Below are 20,179 nucleotides of genomic sequence, written 5' to 3'. Positions count from 1 at the left end.
AATCCATCCTATTATTAGCAGAGGCCAATCTGTTGTCACTGTCAGCCCTTCACATCAAAGGGACGGAGAACCAAACTGCAGATTTTCTAAGCTGAACACAACTCAAACAGGGAGAGTGGGAGTTGAATCAGGCAGTCTTCAACCACATAGTGCAATTGTGGGGTCTTCCAGAAATAGATTTATTTGTGAACAACCAAAACCGAAAGACTCAGGCCTTTTGTTCAATAGACCCACGCGGGAACCCAGTAGCCCTAGATGCATTTTCCATGGAATTTTCATCTAGCCTATGTGTTTCCCCCAATAGCGCTAATTCCTTTAGTGTTGAAGAAAATCAGAGAGGACGGAGCGAGAGTCATCATGGTAGCTCCTTTCTGGCCAAAGAGGGCATGGTTTCCATGGCTAAGGATAATGTCCATAACAGATCCCTGGGTCCTTCCAGAAATTCTGAACCTGCTGTATCAGGGGCTGGTAAATCACCCGCAAGTAAAGAACTTGCATATGACGGCCTGGAATTTGAAAGGAGCCTTCTAATCAAGAGAGGATTCTCTTCAAATCTAGTCTCCACTCTCCTGCTAAGTAGAAAGCCAGTGACTACTAGAGCGTATGGGAAGGTTTGGCGAAGATTTTTATCAGCATCAGGTGCCAATTTATCTGAAGAAATCCCAATTAAAAAAGTGCTAGAATTTCTTCAGAAGGGGCTAGAAAAAGGCTTATCAACGAGCACGCTTAAAGTCCAGGTAGCAGCTCTGGGCGCCCTTTACAACTGTGATTTAGCGGGGAATCGCTGGGTGAAAAGATTCATTAAGGCCTCGACAAGATCTAGACCAGTGGTACACCATACTTCACCTCCCTGGGATTTAAATTTAGTCCTCTCTGCACTGACTAAAGCACCTTTTGAGCCACTGTCACAAGCCTCTTTAAAAATATCGCTTAAAACCTCCCTTCTGGTGGCGCTAACATCGGCACGGAGGATTAGTGACATGCAGGCCCTATCAGCGTATCCACCTCTGACACGCATACTAGACAACAGAGTAATCCTTAAAATCGATCCATCATACCTTCCTAAAGTGGCATCACATTTTCATAGATCTCAGGAGATCTCGCTACCCTCCTTCTGTCCAAACCCCAGAAATGAGAAAGAGGAACATCTACACACACTAGACTTTAAAAGATGTTTAGTCCAATACCTAGCGGCCACAAGAGACTATAGGAAGGATAGGGCTCTGTTTGTGTGTTTCCAGTGTCCAAATAAAGGGCATAAAGCATCGAAGGCCACTCTTGCGAGATGGATAAGGGACGCCATCATCCTCGCGTATTCATCAAGTAATGAGGACATTCCAGAGGAAGTCAGAGCTCATTCAACCAGATCGGTGGTGACCTCCTGGGCAGAGAGAGCAGGAGCACCAATCGAACAGATATGTAGGGCAGCCACTTGGTCGTCTCCTTCCACATTTTTTAAGCACTACCAATTAAACTTGACCCCCTCTTCAGACCTCACTTTCGGCAGAAGGGTTCTAGAGGCAGTGGTCACTCCCTAATGTACATCTATGAAATTCTCTCCGTGGTGCTGTCATGGGGGTAAGAGAATATCGTAGTTACTTACCGATAACGGTATTTCTCTGATCCCATGACGGCACCCGTACATTCCCTCCCTTCACGTGTGAGTGTGAACACTAGAGATAGTCTTAATACTTAGTCACGCGGTGCCTCTGATAAGTTAAAATTAAAACTTTTTGTTTGATAACGTTTAAGTTACAGCTGAAGTTCTGTTAAGGCTCTGTAAACCAACTGATGTGGGAGAGAGGTACCGCCTTTTTCACCTGTAGGTTTCCTGTCCCTGAGGGCGGATCCCTCTCTCTCCGTGGTGCCGTCATGGGATCAGAGAAATACTGTTATCGGTAAGTAACTACGATATTTGCATAACATTTGGAAATCATGGTCCCAGACTCTGGAGGAAGAGTGGAGAGGCACACAATCCAAGCTGCTTGAGGTCTAGTGTGAAGTTTCCACAATCAGTGATGGTTTGGGGAGCCATGTCATCTGCTGGTGTAGGTCCACTGTGTTTTACTGAGACCACAATCGGTGCAGCTGTCTACCAGGAAATTTTAGAGCACTTCATGCTTCCCTCTGCCGACAAGCTTTTTGGAGATGAAAATCTCATTCTCCAGCAGGACTTGGCACCTGTCCACACTGCCAAAAATACCAATACCTGCTTTACAAACAACAGTATCACTGTGCTTGATTGGTAGCAAACTCGCCTGACCATAACCCCATAGAGAATCTATGGGGTATTGTCAAGAGGAAGATGAGACACCAGACCCAACAATGCAGATGAGTTGAAGGCTGCTATCAAAGCATCCTGGGCTTCCATAACACCTCAGCAGTGCCACAGGCTGATCGCCTCCATGCCACGCCGCATTGATGCAGTAATTGATCCAAAAGGAGCCCTGACCAAGTATTGAGTGCACTTACTGAACATACATTTCAGTAGGCCAACATTTCAGATTTTAAAATTTTTCAAGCTGGTGTTATAAAGTACTCTTGCTTCTATCTATATAATAATCTAAGGGGTACTTCCGTCTGTTAGTCTGTCTGTAACGGAAATCCCGTGTTGCTGATTGGTCGCGACCAATCAGCAACAGGCTTAGTGCGGCCGTGAATTGGCCCCTCCCTACTCCCCTCCAGTCAGCGACGGTGTGTCGCCCCATCCCGGACCAACTTTTTACTATTGATGCTGCCTATGCAGCATCAATAGTAAAAACATATAATGTTAAAAATAATAATAAAAATAATAAATTGTGCTATTTTCACCTTCCGCCGTCCACTGATGCACGCGATGCTGCCAGCTTCCGTTCCCAGTGATGAATCGCGAAATTACCCAGATGACTCACCAGACCACTCACGAGACCGCTAAGTCATCTGGGTAATTTCGCAATGCATCACTGGGAACGGAAGCTGGCGGCAGCATCGCGTGCATCGGGACAACTTCGGTGCATGCCGGAGGGTGAATATATAACTAACTTTTTTATTTTAATTTTTTTTTAACAGGGATATGGTGCCCACACTGCTATATACTGCGTGGGCTGTGTTATATACTGCGTGGCCTTTGTTATATACTACGTGGGCTGTATTATATACTGTGTGGGCTGTTATGTACTGTGTGGCCTGTGTTATGTACTGTGTGGCCTGTGTTATGTACTGTGTGGCCTGTGTTATATACTGTGTGGGCTGTGTTATATACTGCCTGGCTGCTATAATATACTATACATAATTAGTCCAAAAATATATAGCATAACACATTCAAAATTACTAAGTAACACAAGACCTCTCTAAGAAACTCATATAGATAGGCCACAAGAATGTATAGTTAAAAAATACAAACTTTATTTCAAACAAAATAAAAAAGTATCTCAATTATAAATATAAATATAAACACATGAATGTAATGTTAATGATGCCTCCAATCTAACATAGGTCCTGGTGAAAAAAATCCATACAGTATCTAAATCTCATACAGTATAAACATATCATTCGATATGCTACCTAGTGGCTATTAATATACACTCACCGGCCACTTTATTAGGTACACCATGCTAGTAACGGGTTGGACCCCCTTTTGCCTTCAGAACTGCCTCAATTCTTCGTGGCATAGATTCAACAAGGTGCTGGAAGCATTCCTCAGAGATTTTGGTCCATATTGACATGATGGCATCACACAGTTGCCGCAGATTTTTCGGCTGCACATCCCAAAGATGCTCCATACAAGGCAGGATGGATCCATGCTTTCATGTTGTTTACACCAAATTCTGACCCTACCATCCGAATGTCGCAGCAGAAATCGAGACTCATCAGACCAAGCAACGTTTTTCCAATCTTCTACTGTCCAATTTCGATGAGCTTGTACAAATTGTAGCCTCAGTTTCCTGTTCTTAGCTGAAAGGAGTGGTACCCGGTGTGGTCTTCTGCTGCTGTAGCCCATCTGCCTCAAAGTTCGACGCACTGTGCGTTCAGAGATGCTCTTAGGCCTACCTTGGTTGTAACGGGTGGCGATTTGAGTCACTGTTGCCTTTCTATCAGCTCGAACCAGTCTGCCCATTCTCCTCTGACCTCTGGCATCAACAAGGCATTTCCGCCCACAGAACTGCCGCTCACTGGATTTTTTTTCTTTTTCGGACCATTCTCTGTAAACCCTAGTGATGGTTGTGCGTGAAAATCCCAGTAGATCAGCAGTTTCTGAAATACTCAGACCAGCCCTTCTGGCACCAACAACCATGCCACGTTCAAAGGCACTCAAATCACCTTTCTTCCCCATACTGATGCTCGGTTTGAACTGCAGGAGATTGTCTTGACCATGTCTACATGCCTAAATGCACTGAGTTGCCGCCATGTGATTGGCTGATTAGAAATTAAGTGTTAACAAGAAGTTGGACAGGTGTACCTAATAAAGTGGCCAGTGAGTGTATATGCATCAATATGATAACGGCAGCTATACAGACAGGTTAAAGTGCATGGTGCCCATGTTTTTATATATATATATAACCGTGGCTTATTTTTTATTTTATTTTATAACGATACCACACGATTAGAAAAAAATCTATGGTGTACCCATACATATAATTAGCCACTGATATGCCTCAGATACTCCAAAGTCAAATACCGATATCAAACTTATTGGACTGATCTGCTCAGCCTCCCTGTAATAAAGTGCAAATGTGCTGACAGGAGGTACTATAGAGGAACCTGTGTCAGAGATCTAACAATAGTGTTGTAGCTTAGCAGACCAAAGTCCTCTGCATGCGGTATATAGGCTCCCTGTAATAGAGTGCAAATGTACTGACAGGAGGTACTATGGAGGAACCTGTGTCAGAGATCTAACAATAGTGTTGTAGCATAGCAGACCAAAGTCCTCTGCATGCGGTATAAAGGCTGCGCACTAAAAGAACTGAAACCTGTGGCATAGTTACCAGGATAGAAGACACCAGACCTGAGAACCCCTACGCGCGTTTCGATGTATAATCTTCTTCCGGGGGCATTATACATCATGCATGCAGAGGACTTTGGTCTGCTATGCTACAACACTATTGTTAGATCTCTGACACAGGTTCCTCCATAGTACCTCCTGTCAGTACATTTGCACTCTATTACAGGGAGCCTTTATACCGCATGCAGAGGACTTTGGTCTGCTAAGCTACAATACTATTGCTAGATCTCTGACACAGGTTCCTCTATAGTACCTCCTGTCAGCACATTTGCACTTTATTACAGGGAGGCTGAGCAGATCAGTCCAATAAGTTTGATATCGGTATTTGACTTTGGAGTATCTGAGGCATATCAGTGGCTAATTATATGTATGGGTACACCATAGATTTTTTTCTAATCATGTGTGGTATCGTTATAAAATAAAATAAAAAATAAGCCACAGTTATATATATATATATATATATAAAAACATGGGCACCATGCTCTTTAACCTGTTTGTATAGCTGCCGTTATCATATTGATGCATATATATTAATTAATAGCCACTAGGTAGCATATCGAATGATATATTTATACTGTATGAGATTTAGATACTGTATGGATTTTTTTCACCAGGACCTATGTTAGATTGGAGGCATCATTAACATTACATTCATGTGTTTATATTTATATTTATAATTGAGATACTTTTTTCTTTTGTTTGAAATAAAGTTTGTATTTTTTAACTATACATTCTTGTGGCCTATCTATATGAGTTTCTTAGAGAGGTCTTGTGTTACTTGCTATAATATACTGCCTGGCTGCTATATATTACGTGGCCTGTGCTATATACTATGTGGCTGTGCTATATACTATGTGGCTGTGCTATATACTATGTGGCTGTGCTATATACTTTGTGGCTGTGCTAAGCGCGACGTACATACATACATATTCTAGAATATCCGATGCGTTAGAATCGGGCCACCATCTAGTACTGAGATAATGACTTTTGGGTTTTCATTGGCTGTCAGCAATAATCATCATTAACAGAAATAAAAATAGATCACTCTGTTTGTAATGACTCTATATAATGAGTTTCATTTTTTGTTTTTAAGAACTGAAATAAATGAACTTTTTGATGACATTCTGATTTTGTGAGAAGCACCTGTAGGTGGCGAGATGACTTCATTGCATTGCCCTGCCTCTGTCGGCCCACTGTAAAAGTCAGATGAGGAGACAGAGGCTGCTCTTCTGGGTATACAATAGGTACAATATTAATATTTTCATATTATTGGGTTGTGGGGCCATCGTACTATATAGGCATTTTGGGGGACATAATTCAGTATCTATAGTATAATCGTCCCCATAGCTCACTATATAGAGTTGTGAGGACCATCATATTATATACAATCATGGCTGAGAGTGTTGGCACCCTTGATATTGTTCCAGAAAATGAAGTATTTCTCACAGAAAATTATTTCAATTACATTTGTTTTGATATACACGTGTTTATTTCTTTTGTTTGTATTGGAACAACACAAATATGCAGAGAAAAAAAGGCAATTTGGACACAATTTCACACAAAGCCCCAACAATGGATGGAACAGAATTGTTGGCACCTTTCCTAAATTGTGGGTAAATAATTCTGTTTCAAGCATGTGCTGTTTGTTCAAACTCACCTGTGGCAAGTAACAGGTGTGGGCAATATGAAAATAAATCACATCTGAAGCCAGATAAAAAGGGGAGACGTTGACTCAATCTTTGCATTGTATGTCTGTGTGTACCTCACTAAGTATGGAGAACAGAAAGAGGGTAAGAGAATTGTCTGACAACTTGTATCCTTGAGATTGTTGATATAGTTCAATAATTTTGGTTCTCAAGTCCATCTCCAGAGATCTTGATGTTCCTTTTTACACGGTTCGCAACATAATCACAAAGTTTACAACTCAAGGCACTATAGCTAATCTCCCTGGAAGTGGATGGCGGAGAAAAATTGATGAAAGGTTGCAACGCAAGATAGTTTGGATTGTCGATAAGCATCCCCAATGAAGTTCCAAAGAAATTGAAACTGTCCTGCAGGTTCAGGGTGCATCAGTGTCAGTGTGAACTGTCGACATTTGAATGAAATGAAAGGCTATGGCAGGAGACCCAGAAGGACCCCTCTGCTGACACAGAGACATAGATAAGCTAGACTACACTTTGTCAAGATGTACCTGGGAAAGCGTCTTGTGGACCGATGAGACCAATATAGAGATTGTGTAGAGGCTCCTGCAAAGATAAGAACACCCTGCTTACTTACAGTCTAATATGATGGTGGTTCAAAGGTTTTTTTTTTTTTTTTTGGGGGGGGGGGGGGGGCATTTTTGCTGCCTCTGGCACTGAGTGCTTTGATTGTGAGGAAGGCACCATGAAATCAGAATATCACCAGCGGATTTTGGGTCGCAATGTAGTGCTCAGTGTCAGAAAGCTGGGTTTGCATCCTAGGTCATGGGTCTTCCAGGAGGACAATGACCCCAAAACATACTTCAAGAAGCATCCAGAAATGAATGGAAACAAAGCGCTGGAGAGTTTTGAAGTGGCCGGCAATGAGTCCGGGTCTAAATCCCACTGAACACCTGTGGAGAGATCTTAAAGGGCCACTGTCACCCCCTCCAGCCGTTATAAACTAAAAGAGCCACCTTGTGCAGCAGTAATGCTGCAGTCTAACAAGGTGGCTCTTTTAGTTTTTGCTTCTGTTATTCCCTCAATACAGCATTTTATAATTTTCCATAAATACCTATCTTTGTACCTGGAGGCGGGTCTGAAGCCTCCTCTGTGAAGCGCCCAACTGCCGTCACTCATCTCTTCTGGGTCGATGGTCGCCGCCCCCTGTGCGCTGTTCTTCTTAAATCCGGCGCCTGCGCTGTGTGTGCCTGCCTGGGGCAGGTGCAGTGTTCATTGGCCATCATAGCTCAGATGCCGGGTGCCTGACTGCGCCTGTGCGGGCAGTGCGGCCACCCTGTTACTGAATCCCCGCCCCGCACTGTGTTATGCATTATGCACAGTGCGGGGCTGGGATTCCTGGGCAGCTTCCTGCACAGACCGACGCTGGAAGGCGGGGAACCTGGGGGAGCATCTGACAAGCACAGTGCGCATTCCCAGGAATCCCAGCCCCGCACTGTGCATAATGCATATGCAGCGCCCCAGAGTCCTGGTCGTTGCAGTACTGTGGCTCCGCCACTATGGGGAGCTATGGTGCGTCCGATGGCACTGAAGGAGTTCATCTGATCAGGTATCACAGACACCAATACATTTCACAGCCGGGCCTCCGGGGGGAGCTAAGGGTGCTATTCACTAGGCCACTCCCCACCATAGTGGGTAAACTGGGGGTCAGGCAGGAAGTTAGATCAGAAAGCTGACTGGGTTGGAACCAGGCAACACCTTGTGGCAGAGGGTGTTGCAGGGGAAGATACAGTAGGGTCTCTGTCAGGGGTGGGATCCTGACAGAGGCTTGGCAATGAGAACGAACGTAACGGGACCGTGCCTGCTCCGGGTAGCGGCGGTGCCCAAGAAAGGATAAGAAGAGAGATAGATTGTGCTGAGTGAGAAACGGGATCACGCAAAGGAGAAATACCAGTAGGAGTCGTGCTGTAAGACCGAAGCAACATCCTACTGAGGCGCACTACCGGTGGCCGGAACGCCGAGGGAGTAGAATAACATTCAGCTTCAAGCAATACTCCAAACAGCGGCAGGGCAGTCAGTCTCAGGCGGGCTGCCTAACTCAAATCACCTATGAAGTCTTGGGAGGCAATTGCGGGAGAGGGGCGTCTCTAGGGTCCCGGAAGAACTCCAGGCCTACCCGTCAAACGGGTGCCGTTCCTACCCGAACCTCAGGGAGGGACGGAGGATTAGCAGAACATCATCTAATCGAGTTGTGAGGCAACATCAGAAACAGACACAACAGTTGTGGGGTACTTTCCGTAAGCACAGCAGGGAAGGACTACAACACATAGCGGTAGGGGGAAGGCACAGATTTCCTCCTGTGAAGAGAACTCTGGAAGTGCCATTGGACCGGCCGGACTTGCGCAGCCTGGTGAACCGTATTCTGGACTGAGGACTCAGAGATCTTCAGTAAAGAGGTAAAGAGACTGCAACCTGGTGTCCTCATTATTTACCGCGATCTGCACCCCACAACTGCACCGTTACAACACCACTTATTGCACCGGACGTCCCCCACTGGCAGACAGGGCCACGGACCGGGTCTAGCCACCGTGACAACCCCAGGACTGAGACCCAGAGGCCCGGCTCCGGGTACCCCTCGGCCCTGCGGCAGTGTGGGGGCGCTCCACATAACACAGTGCGGGGCGGGGATTTAGTAACAGGGTGGCCGCACTGCCCGCACAGGCGCAGTCAGGCACCCGGCATCTGAGCTATGACGGCCAATGAACACTGCGCCTGCCCCAGGCAGGCACGCACAGCGCAGGCGCCGGATTTAAGAAGAACAGCGCGTAGGGGGCGGCGACCATCGACCCAGAAGAGATGAGTGACGGCAGTTGGGCGCTTCACAGAGGAGGCTTCAGACCCGCCTCCAGGTACAAAGATAGGTATTTGGGGAAAATTATAAAATGCTTTATTGAGGGAATAACAGAAGCAAAAACTAAAAGAGCCACCTTGTTAGACTGCAGCATTACTGCTGCACAAGGTGGCTCTTTTAGTTTATAACGGCTGGAGGGGGTGACAGTGGCCCTTTAAAATTGCTGTTGGGAGAAGGCGCTTTCAAATATGAGACACCGGGAGCAGTTTGCAAAAGAAGAGTGGTCGAAAATTCCAGTTGAGAGATGTAAGAAGCTTGTTGATGATTATAGGAAGCAATTATTCCAAAGGGTGTGCAACCAAATTTTAAATTGAGGGTGCCAACAATTTTGTCCAGACCGGTTTGGGGGTTTAGCGTGAAATTATGTCCAATTTGTCTTTTTTCCCCTCTGCTTTTTTGTGTTGTTTCAATAGAAACAACGGAAATAAACGTGTATAACAAAACGTGTAATTAAAATATTTTGCTGGGTGAAATACTTTCTAGAACAATTTCAAGGCTGCCAACACTTTCGGTCATGACTGTATAAGGGGGCTGTGGGGCCTCATACTATCTCTTTTGCCTCAGAATAACGCTCGACTGCTCTGTCCTTCAAAGTGCACATCTAAGCTCTCGCCACATCCTGCCATCTCCAAGTGAAAAATATTTCCAGAATCCATCATTTCCTCAACCCTGAATCTACTAAAATATTACTGCATGTTTTCATCATCTCCCACATCAACTACTACAAATCCTCCTTTGTGGCCTCCCTGCAGCTCTCCAGTCCGTCCTTAACTCTGCTGCCTGACTTATCTACCTCTCTCCTCGCTACTTCTCTTCTTCTCCCCTCTGCAAATCCCTTCATTGGCTCCCAATTCCCCAGCGTATCCTGTTCAAAGTACTGATATAGACCTAAAAAGATACCCATATTTTGTCGCTTCCATATATCTCCAAACTAATCTCCCCAATTGCCTCCAAATCTTCTGAGTGTCCCATCCTCTGGAATTCTGTGCCCCAACACGTCCGATTATCATCCACATTCGGAACTTTTAGACAGTGTGAAAATGTATCTCTTCAAGAAGTTACAGCCTGCAACAACCCACCTTACTACCACCAGAGCTGCCAAAACCCCCCAATGTACTGCCTCCTTCCACATTACAATGTAGATTGTAAGTCCACAAGGGTAGGACCCTCTCCCCTGTGTACTAGTCATTGTTAGTTTTTGGTATTTGTGTAGTGTCTTTTATAGCGGTCATATTATAATATGTATTCACCGTGTAGTGGTAATGGTAGTGGATATTTTGTAATGGTGGTATTTGACCCTTGTATGGTAGTAATTTTGGTAATATTGGTCTTTGTATAGTGTGTTTTAGGGTTAGCAACAGGGGTATACTGTATTAATATATGTATAGATCTTTTTATTGGTTGGGGGGTGTATAGGGAGACTTTCGGGCTTGGACCATAGCAATGCCACTCAATCGCACCATATGCCATACAGTCTGCAGAGCCATGTATCCAATCATATCCACAGTGTACTGAGGAGTGCATCTAATTCCATCCTGTGTGATATTCTATGTATGTACCGTAATCACATTCTGTCATACACTCCCCTGAGCCCTGTGTCTAATATCATCATGCGTGAAACAGTCCACTGAACCATCCTGTAAAATACAGAGTACTAAGTAGTACATCTAATACCATATGTTATAATTGAAAATTTACAAAGAGGAAAATGGGCCGCTGCAAACGTCTGGGCACCCTGCATGGTTAGTATCTAGCAACGCCCCCTTTTGAAAGTATCACAGCTTGTAAACACTTTTTATAGCCATCCAAGAGTCTTTCAATTTTTGGTTGCGGGATTTTCATCCATTCTTCCAGTGCTGTGAGATTCCTGGGTCATCTTGCATGCACTGCTATTTTGAGGGCTAGCCACAGATTTTCAATGATGTTCAGATCAGGGGACTGTTAGGGCCATTGTAAAACCTTCAGCTTGTGCCTTTTGAAGTCTATTGTGGATTTTGATGTGTGTTTAGGAGCATTATCTATTTGTAGTAGCCATCCTCTTTTCAACTTCAACTTTTTTTTTTTTTACAGATGGTGTTGTTTGTATCAAGAATTTGTTGAAATTTCATTGAATCCATTCTTCCCTTTATCCATGAAATGATCCCCGTGCTATTGGCTGCAACACAACCCCAAAGCATGATTGTTTTTTTCCAGAAATTCTGTGTCCTTTTCTATTCACACATATTATGGCCAAAGAGGTCTATTTTAACCTCATCTGTCCACAGGACTTGTTTCCAAAATCCATCAGTCTTGTTTAGATATTCTTTTGAATACTTCTGATGCTGAATTTTATGGTGAGGATGCAGAAGAGGTTTTCTTCTGATGACTTTTCCATGAAGGCCATATTTGTTCAAGGATCTCTGAACAGTAGAACAATGTACCATAACTCCAGTCTGCTAATTGTTTCTAAAGGTCTTTTGCAGTCAAGCGGAGGTTCTGATTTGCCTCTCTAGCAACCTTTTAATCAGCTTTCACAAAAATTTTGCTTGGTCTTCCAGACCTTATTTTAGCTGAAATTGTTTAATTTCATTTCAAACTGAGGAAAGGGCAACTTGAAAACTCTTTGCTATCTTCGTACAGACTTCTCCTACTTTGTGGGCCTCCACCATTTTCATTTTCAGAGTGCTAGGCAGCTGCTTAGAAGAACCCATGGCTGCTGTTTTTTGGAACAAGGTTAGAGGAGGCTGGGTTTTTATAAAGCTGGGAAATTTGGATCAACTGGCATTTCCCTAATGATGGTGAACAAGCCATAACCCTAACAGGCTAATTAAGATCTTAAACCTTGGTCAAAGGTATCTGAGCACACAAATGTCCAAGGATGCCCAAATTTTTGTATCGGCCCATTTTCCTTTTTGTAATTTTTAAAATGTAAAAGATGAAAATATGTATTTTTGCTTTTGCCTAAAATACAGAGGAAATGTGTCATCTATAACTTTAGGCTTTCTAGAAATCATTTAATCTTTAAACTTGCATAACTGTTCACAATAACAGTAATTTTTACCAGGGGTGCCCAAACGTTTTCATGCCACTGTACGTCCACTGTTATGTACAGCACCGTATATTATTACAGGGTATCATCTCTTGTTATGTACAGCACCGTCCCTTACATAGCGTATTTCTGTTATTGTTAATCACACTGGCTTCTCTTTATTACAGGGTCCTCTCTTGTTACATATAAAATGACTGCTGATGGAGAAGGAGGTGACTAAAAGACAGGTCCATCAGCCTCCTTCATTAGAAAAGAAGCTTTCTCAGGTTCCACCAGCCGTCATTTCATTATATGTTTAACAAGAGAGGACACTATGTGATAAAGACAAGAGAATTTGGTATGTAAGGAACGGTGCTGTACATAACAAGAATGTAATAAGGGGCGGCAATGTACATAATGAGAAGAGATTATATACGCTTAGTTATCACTTTTGCCTGTGACATAGTCTCCAACATGCTGTAAAAACATTGTTCTTCACCAAATTGCTCCTGCACCATTGGAGAAGTTTCTCTTGGAGGATGTTGAGATCCCATTCTTTATTCAAGGCCGTGTCCTTAGGCAAAATTATGAGTGAGCCCCCTCCCCTGGAATTATTTATTATGCTCTCTTACATACCGCAATTACCGTAATCACACAGCACTTTAGAGACATCATCATCGCTGTCCCCACTGGGGCTCATAATCTAAATTTCCTATTGTTATGTCTTTGGAGTGCGGGAGGAAACCAGAGTGACCGGTGGAAACCCACACAAACATGGAGAGAACATACAAACTCCTTGCAGATGTTGTTCTTGATGGGATTTTGAACCCTTGGATAAAAAGCAGCTCCACACATGAATGGTCTCAGGATGCTTTACTGTTGGCATGGCACAGGACTCATGGGAGCGGTCAGTTTTCCATCTCAGGGCATCCATTCCTCCACATTTCCCAAACAGTCTGATGGGGGCTTCTACAGAGAAAATAACTTTGCAAGAAGTACAATGATTGGACTCCAGAGGACTGAAGACAAGTTATTTTCTCCAATGAAGCCCCCATCAGACTGTTAGGGACATCTGGAAGAATGATTATCTGGAGAAGACAAGTGAGCACTACCTTGAGTCTCGTGCCATGCCAACAGTAAAACATCCTTGAACAGTCGCCTGCCAACATGGGATAGCTTGCCTTCTGTGTTGAAACAAACCATGAAGTGCCACAGGACTGGCAATGGGTAAAATCTATAACAAGAAAACTTTAGATAAAAGTTCCCACGACTCTTCTACCCAGGTGACTGCTGCAATCACTGGCCCCAGTGGTGTTTGGCACCGGTCCGCTGAACTGGCTGCAGCAGTCACGTGGGTAGAAGGGCGATATTGCTGCAGCACACAAAAAAATATGGGGGAGCAGTGGATTGCCTTTATCAGATGAGTAACGGTTCTTCTTCTAGGATATTTCTCTATGCTTCTATACTACATTCAGTAGTCACTCAGGGTTTCTTCATGTCATTTCTTTCCAGCGCTGTTAAGCCTGAAATGGGACATTAAGGACACAATTAAACTCAATAATGATCAACCTTTTCTGAAATACAAGGATAAGTATTTGTCATTATTGTGACCAACACGGTTCTGGATTATCAGACTTTCTGAGCTCTTGTAAGTTCAGATGTAGATACTGTAGGCACACAGAAGGGTGTGTGCTTGTATGAATACCTATTTTTTGTTACAATACATACACACATGCTTCCCTAAATGGACTCAGATTTCAATGTTAAGGTTCAAAGAGTTTGTCCACTACTACAGAACCTCTGCTTAATCAATTCAGGGTCCCATAGAAAATGAAATCAATGGATACTCCAGAGCTGCAGCGGTGTTCCATCTCGGTCTGCGATGCTATTCCCAGTGGGTTACATGACATTGTTGTGTCACGTGACCACTTCACCCAATCAGGCACTGCTGATTGGCCACAGAGATGACATGACACAATAGCAGCACTGACATTCCTGGAACGGCACCATAGGGATAGGTGAGTATCCATCTTTGGGGCCCTGAATTGATTCAGCTGGGGTTGTTCAGTAGTGAACAATCCCTTTATTGTGGAATCAGCTCAACTATACGGATTCTTAAAGATTGTAGGAAAGTCAGTGGGCGCAGTATAAACATGTATAGTGCCGCATATCGGAAGTAGCAATCCTAAAAGTCAATATTAACCCTTTAAAACCCTGCTGTTCTGTTCGGGTCATAGTGACCCGAACAGACTTTTTGCGGCCCTGTAGATTTTTTTCTGTAAGTCTGTAAAACTTGAGACTCCTTGACTTTTCCTCATTTGGGGGGGACCTACCTATGAGTATTTTTTTTTATTTTTTTTTTCGTTTACTTTTTGCTACACGCAAAAAGTTACACTTGTTGTGTTCTGGTCATAGTGACCCGACATCGTTTTTTACAGCTGTGAGGCCATATTTTCAGTGAAATAAAGGAGTTATAACCTCAGTTGGGTCTATTTATTGCATCTACTATTGTATATCAATTGATTTATTTCCTAAATTATTTCAATGGGGTCGTACACGCGCTCTACCGGGGGTATGCATTGAGATCTGCGCACCATAAAAATGGCTTTATATTGATTATTTTTGGTGCGCAGTCTATTCTAAAATGTAGAGTGCATCTGGAGAAATCACTAGGTGTGCACTACACGTGTATATTCTGCGCAGAACGGACTGCTCAGAACGCGCTAAGACGTTTTTTTTTTGTAAAGCTGAGCTGTAAAGTCTTGCAAATAATTTTTTTTTGCTAAGTAAGTCTGTCTTCCTGGCTTATCTGCTTGTTTTCAGAAGGGTTCTTATCTTCTTTGCTCTTATCAGTACAAAAAAATAAAAACGTCATACTAATGAGTACCAACCACCATGATAATGAAGTAAGTACACGGGAAGATAGAAAACCAAATATGATCTAGGACTACAATGCAACCAAAGGTGGTGTAGACACATTAGACCAACTCATTGGTACATATTCCTGCAAAAGAAAATCAAATCGGTGGCCAATGATTCTCTTTTACAACATTCTGGATTTGTCAGCCTATAATTCTTTTGTGTTGTGGAGGGAAATCAATCCCAATTGGAACCCCAACAAACTCCATAAAAGAAGACTATTTATAGAAGAACTGGGGAAGTCACTGGTTAGGCATTATATTGAGAACAGAAAAGTTACACCAAGAACAGAAGCAGCAGCAGGCCTGGTACAAAGCATCTATCAACATGCCCAGGACAGTGAAGCCATGTCCTCCACAAGCGCTTCTACCCCCATGGCCTCTTCCGGCATCAAAAGAAAAAGATGCAGCTATTGCCCTTCTACTTGTGACAGCAAGACGAGTATAACATGTTCTGGCTGTAAAACATTTCTATGCAAAAATCATGTGTATTGTTTTTCATGCAAGAATCCGTAAATTTATATGATCATGTAAATATATTCACATTGTAATGTTTATTATCTTTAATTTTTTATCACAAAATGTTTGATTTGATTGTTTTTTTTTTGGTTTTTTTTTACAAAATATGTGTAGTTTTCTATTTTCGTTTTGCTCATTGATCTGTTTTTTCAGAATAAAAACAAAAAAAAAAGATTTCTAGTTCATTTTTCTTTTTTTTTTTACTACCAAACATGTTCACAAACAGTCTAGTAAGCAAAAAGTATAAAAAAAATGGAGTTAGAGTGTCTAAAATCAAGGTTTAATAAGCCGGGTCATAGTGACCCGGAACACTACAAGTGTATAGTAAATGCGAACAAAACAGCAGGGTTTTAACGAGCCTTGTCACATGACTTAGGATGAAAGCCAAACCAGAATCTCAATTCAGTGTTAGGCTATGTGCACACGATGCAGATTTGTAGTGTTTCCGCATCGTTTTTTCCTTGCGGAAATGCTCCAAAAATGCAATGGATTACTTAAGCAATGTTAATCAATGACATTCCTGAAGTGTTGTGCACATGGAATTTCTGTCCTTATGTGCAGAGTTTTATTTTCCGCAGCATGTCAATTCTTTTTGCATTTCTGCAGGTGTAAAAAAATTGGCGTATTTGCTTCCAAAAACGCTGCAGAACTGTCAAAGGTAATGATGTCTGATGGAGGAGCTTACAAAACCGCATGAAAATCCGCAACAAAAAATCTACAAAAATGCAACAAAAACGCATGGATTTTCCACTGCGTTTTTCTGCCAAGATATGCAGAAACCTTTCAGAAATTTCTGCAAGCAAATCCGCACATAGCCTCAAGCCTCTCACCTAGCCAAATCCGATCTCTTTGTGCTGACGAGGGGCAACATCCCAAAGCACAGGGTCTGCAAATTGAGATTTTTAATGTTCATGTGTTAAAGGGGTGGCCCAAAAACAAATTAATTTTCATCCTAAATCTATTTAATGTCATAATCTAATCTATGTTCTAATACGCTTTAATAAAAAATGTCCCTACCATTCCTTGACTATATTTGCGTTATTATTTTTCCTATTACCGTACTTCCTTTTTGATGACGCTTCTTTTGAGAATCCTAGTGCATGCAGGGATACTCAAACGAAGAGTCATAATGGGTGAGAGGCTGCAGGAGCAGTGCAGGTCTCTGCAAGCTGGGTACTCTTTTTACTACTCGCACTGTCAGTGCACTCTCTTGCTGGATCATTACTTCTGATCAGAACCGATGAGGGAGCGCACCGTCACTGTGCATATTGCAAAGTGACAAGAATCTATTGAGCATTTGTTGGAATTCACAACTGATGCATGCTCAGCAGAGCACGGACTAGCCCAGACCCTGAAACAGAGGTCACTGCTAACTCTTCATTTCAGAGAGGGGGCAAAAGCTGCAGCAGTGGCCTCAGCCTCTGCCCCCTGATGTTGCTGTATTTCAGTATCCCAGCATGCACTTGGATTCTCAAACAAAGCATCATCAAAAAAAGAAAAAAAAAGGCAGTTAGATTCAGTAGTGAAGGAATGGTAGGGACTTATTAATTAAAGTATATTAGAAAATAGAGTAGATTATGGCTCCAAATAGAAAGCGATTCAGGATGAAAATTAATTTGTTTTGTACCACCCCTTTAAGGTGTAGGTTAAATGCAATGGACATATGTCAACATTCAACCTGAAGTTCAAATAATCAAAAGGATCCAGCGCGCCCTTTCCAAAATTAATCCAGTCAGTGTGGAGCCCTGGCAAGCACGCCACGGCATGCTGTAGTGTTCAGAACGCTTTGGTCTTTATGGAGGGCATTCACTTCAACCTTTTGCAAAGTATGCATATTTTTTCACTTTTTTAATGGATTAAATAAAATTTGATGTCTTTTATGTATTGTGAAAGCTGGATCCTATATATTTCTTGAACATTTACCCTAATCCATTCAGGACCTGGTCATTTTTTGTTTTTGCGCTTGTTTTTTCCTCCTCTTTTTCCAAAGGCCTTAACTTTTTTATTTTTCCATCAACATGTTCATACGAAGGCTTGTAAAGGGACAAGTTATATTTTTCAATGACACCATTTATTTTAACGTATCTGAAAAAAAAATGGCTGCCATACCTGCTAGAATAAGAGGAATATGCAGGTGCACATATACTCTGTGGCCATCAACAAACAAAACCTAGAATAAAAACATAGTGTGTGGGCACCCTGAACAAGGTGCACCCAGTCAGGATGGTTCCTGACTCTAGTGAGTCACCTTGATATGTGCCAGCCAGTCCCCAAAATAGATGGGGAGAGAGCAGGACTAGAGTCTATCCGTATTGGGACGGCTGAATATATAATGGAGCACAGCCCGGAGAGGAGGGGGCACACCCCCTACATACTGAGAACAATAAAACAAAAATAAGGGCTGGCGCACCTGTCAGTATGAGGCTAAGGTCACACCATAGTATAAAAGAACCGTCACAGTTCAGTTGCATGTAGAGAAGTGGGACAATTTGTTCTCACTTGTCAGCCGTATACAATCCATTTTTTTTTCTTCAGCAGCTATTAATAATTTACAGTTTCTTATATTACGGAATTGCAATGTGTCTGTAAAAATCGAATGGTATACCGTGGCTTCGTATGACATCCGATTTTTTATATCACGCACATGGGTGACTTATCTGATTTTTCAGAGGAAAATTGTGCATGATTCAATTTTTTACGCATGTAGATTCTGTCAATAAAAAAAAGGTCATCTGTACAGCCTCATGGAATAACATTGGTCCTAGTGTAATACGTTCAGGCTCGGACTGGCCCACAGGACTGCAGGAAAATCCTCTGGTAGGCCCCAGTGAAGGAGTGCTATTACACTTGATTCACAATATGCAGAAAAAGGTATAACCTAATCATTCATTAAACAAGCTAGCCAAATTAATATTACCATACTTAGAAGCAAAAAGTAAATTTGTGTACTGGGGCCAGGTTTACTTTTGCATGTAGCTGAACAGTGGGCCCCAAGAATCAATGTTACTGGTGTGCTTTGGCCAACCCAATCCAACACTAGATATGTTCATTTAACAGATAGTGATCAGACCGAAAATATAGTTGGGCTGTGCATCATGATATACTCAACCTTTCATAGACAGGTCCCAATACAGTCAGGCCCTGGTCCAGCTCTGCCCAGTCTATCTGCAGGCCTGGTTCGCACGTAGCAAGGTGAATCACTAGAGTCAGGGACCATCCTAATTGTCACTGGAATGGCTTTTCCATTTTTTTTTTATAAAAAAATGTTATCTAAGTTCCCTATGTTTTTTTTTTTACATGTGTTACTATTTATTTACTGCAGTGCGCATGCGCATTATTCTTTTATTCCCAGTTTTGTTTGTATCATGTACTGAATAATGGGAACAATTTCAAATGTGGTGAAATGGTGAAAAAAATGTATGCATACATTGTGACATTATTCTTTGGGTTCTGCTTTTATGGTGCTCATTGTAAAATAAAAATGTCAGTAAAAGGACAGTAATACCGAACTTCCACATACATATATATATACAGTTAAAACCAGAAGGTTACATACACTGTATAAAAAGACACGTATGCATGTTTTTCTCAATATCTGACATGAAATCAGAATAAACCTTTCCCTTTTGAGCTCAATTAGGATTACCATAATTAATTTGCCAAATGCCAGAATAATGAGAGCGAGACAAAATGTTTTAAGGCATTTTTATTACTTACTGCAAAGGCAAAAGTTTACATACACTAAGATTACTATGCTGTTAAACAATTCTGAACTGCCCATATGATGATGTCGTGTGTTTGAGAGCTTCTGAGTTAGAGACACACCTGTGGATGTATTTTAATGCACACCTGAAACACACTGCTTCTTTGTGTTGCAAAGAAATCAGCCAAGATATCAGGAAGAGAATTGTTGTCTTGCACAAGTCTGGCTCATCCTTGGGTACAATTTCAAGATACCTGAAGGTGATTGTTCATCTGTACAAACAATTGTACACAAGTACAAACAAGATGGGAATGTCCAGCCATCATACTGCTCAGGAAGGAGATGGGTTCTGTGTCCCAGAGATGAATGTTCTTTGGTCCGACATGTGCATATCAACCCAAGGACAAACGCAAAAGTCCTTGTGAAGATGATGGCGGAAGCTGGTCAATTGTCTCAATATCCACAGTGAAACGAGTACTGTATAAACATGGGCTGAAAGG

General features: G+C 42.4%; 1 protein-coding gene across 1 annotated transcript in view; it reads right to left on the bottom strand.

The window, feature by feature from the left end:
* Positions 1 to 6,478: 6,478 nt before the first annotated feature.
* The window catches only part of LOC143773894 (uncharacterized), a 101,788-nt gene continuing 88,087 nt past the window's right edge, over positions 6,479 to 20,179 (bottom strand). The window contains exons 12-13 of the mRNA XM_077261193.1: positions 12,786 to 14,062; positions 6,479 to 6,682 (exon numbers count right to left, since the gene is read on the bottom strand). Coding sequence (XP_077117308.1) covers positions 14,022 to 14,062 — 41 coding nt within the window. The 3' untranslated portion in view covers positions 6,479 to 6,682; positions 12,786 to 14,021. The remainder of the gene's footprint in view (positions 6,683 to 12,785; positions 14,063 to 20,179) is intronic.

The sequence above is a fragment of the Ranitomeya variabilis genome, chromosome 5, assembly GCF_051348905.1.
Source record: "Ranitomeya variabilis isolate aRanVar5 chromosome 5, aRanVar5.hap1, whole genome shotgun sequence".
Taxonomy (NCBI): domain Eukaryota; kingdom Metazoa; phylum Chordata; class Amphibia; order Anura; family Dendrobatidae; genus Ranitomeya; species Ranitomeya variabilis.
This window is presented reverse-complemented; position numbering and strand designations above follow the sequence as displayed.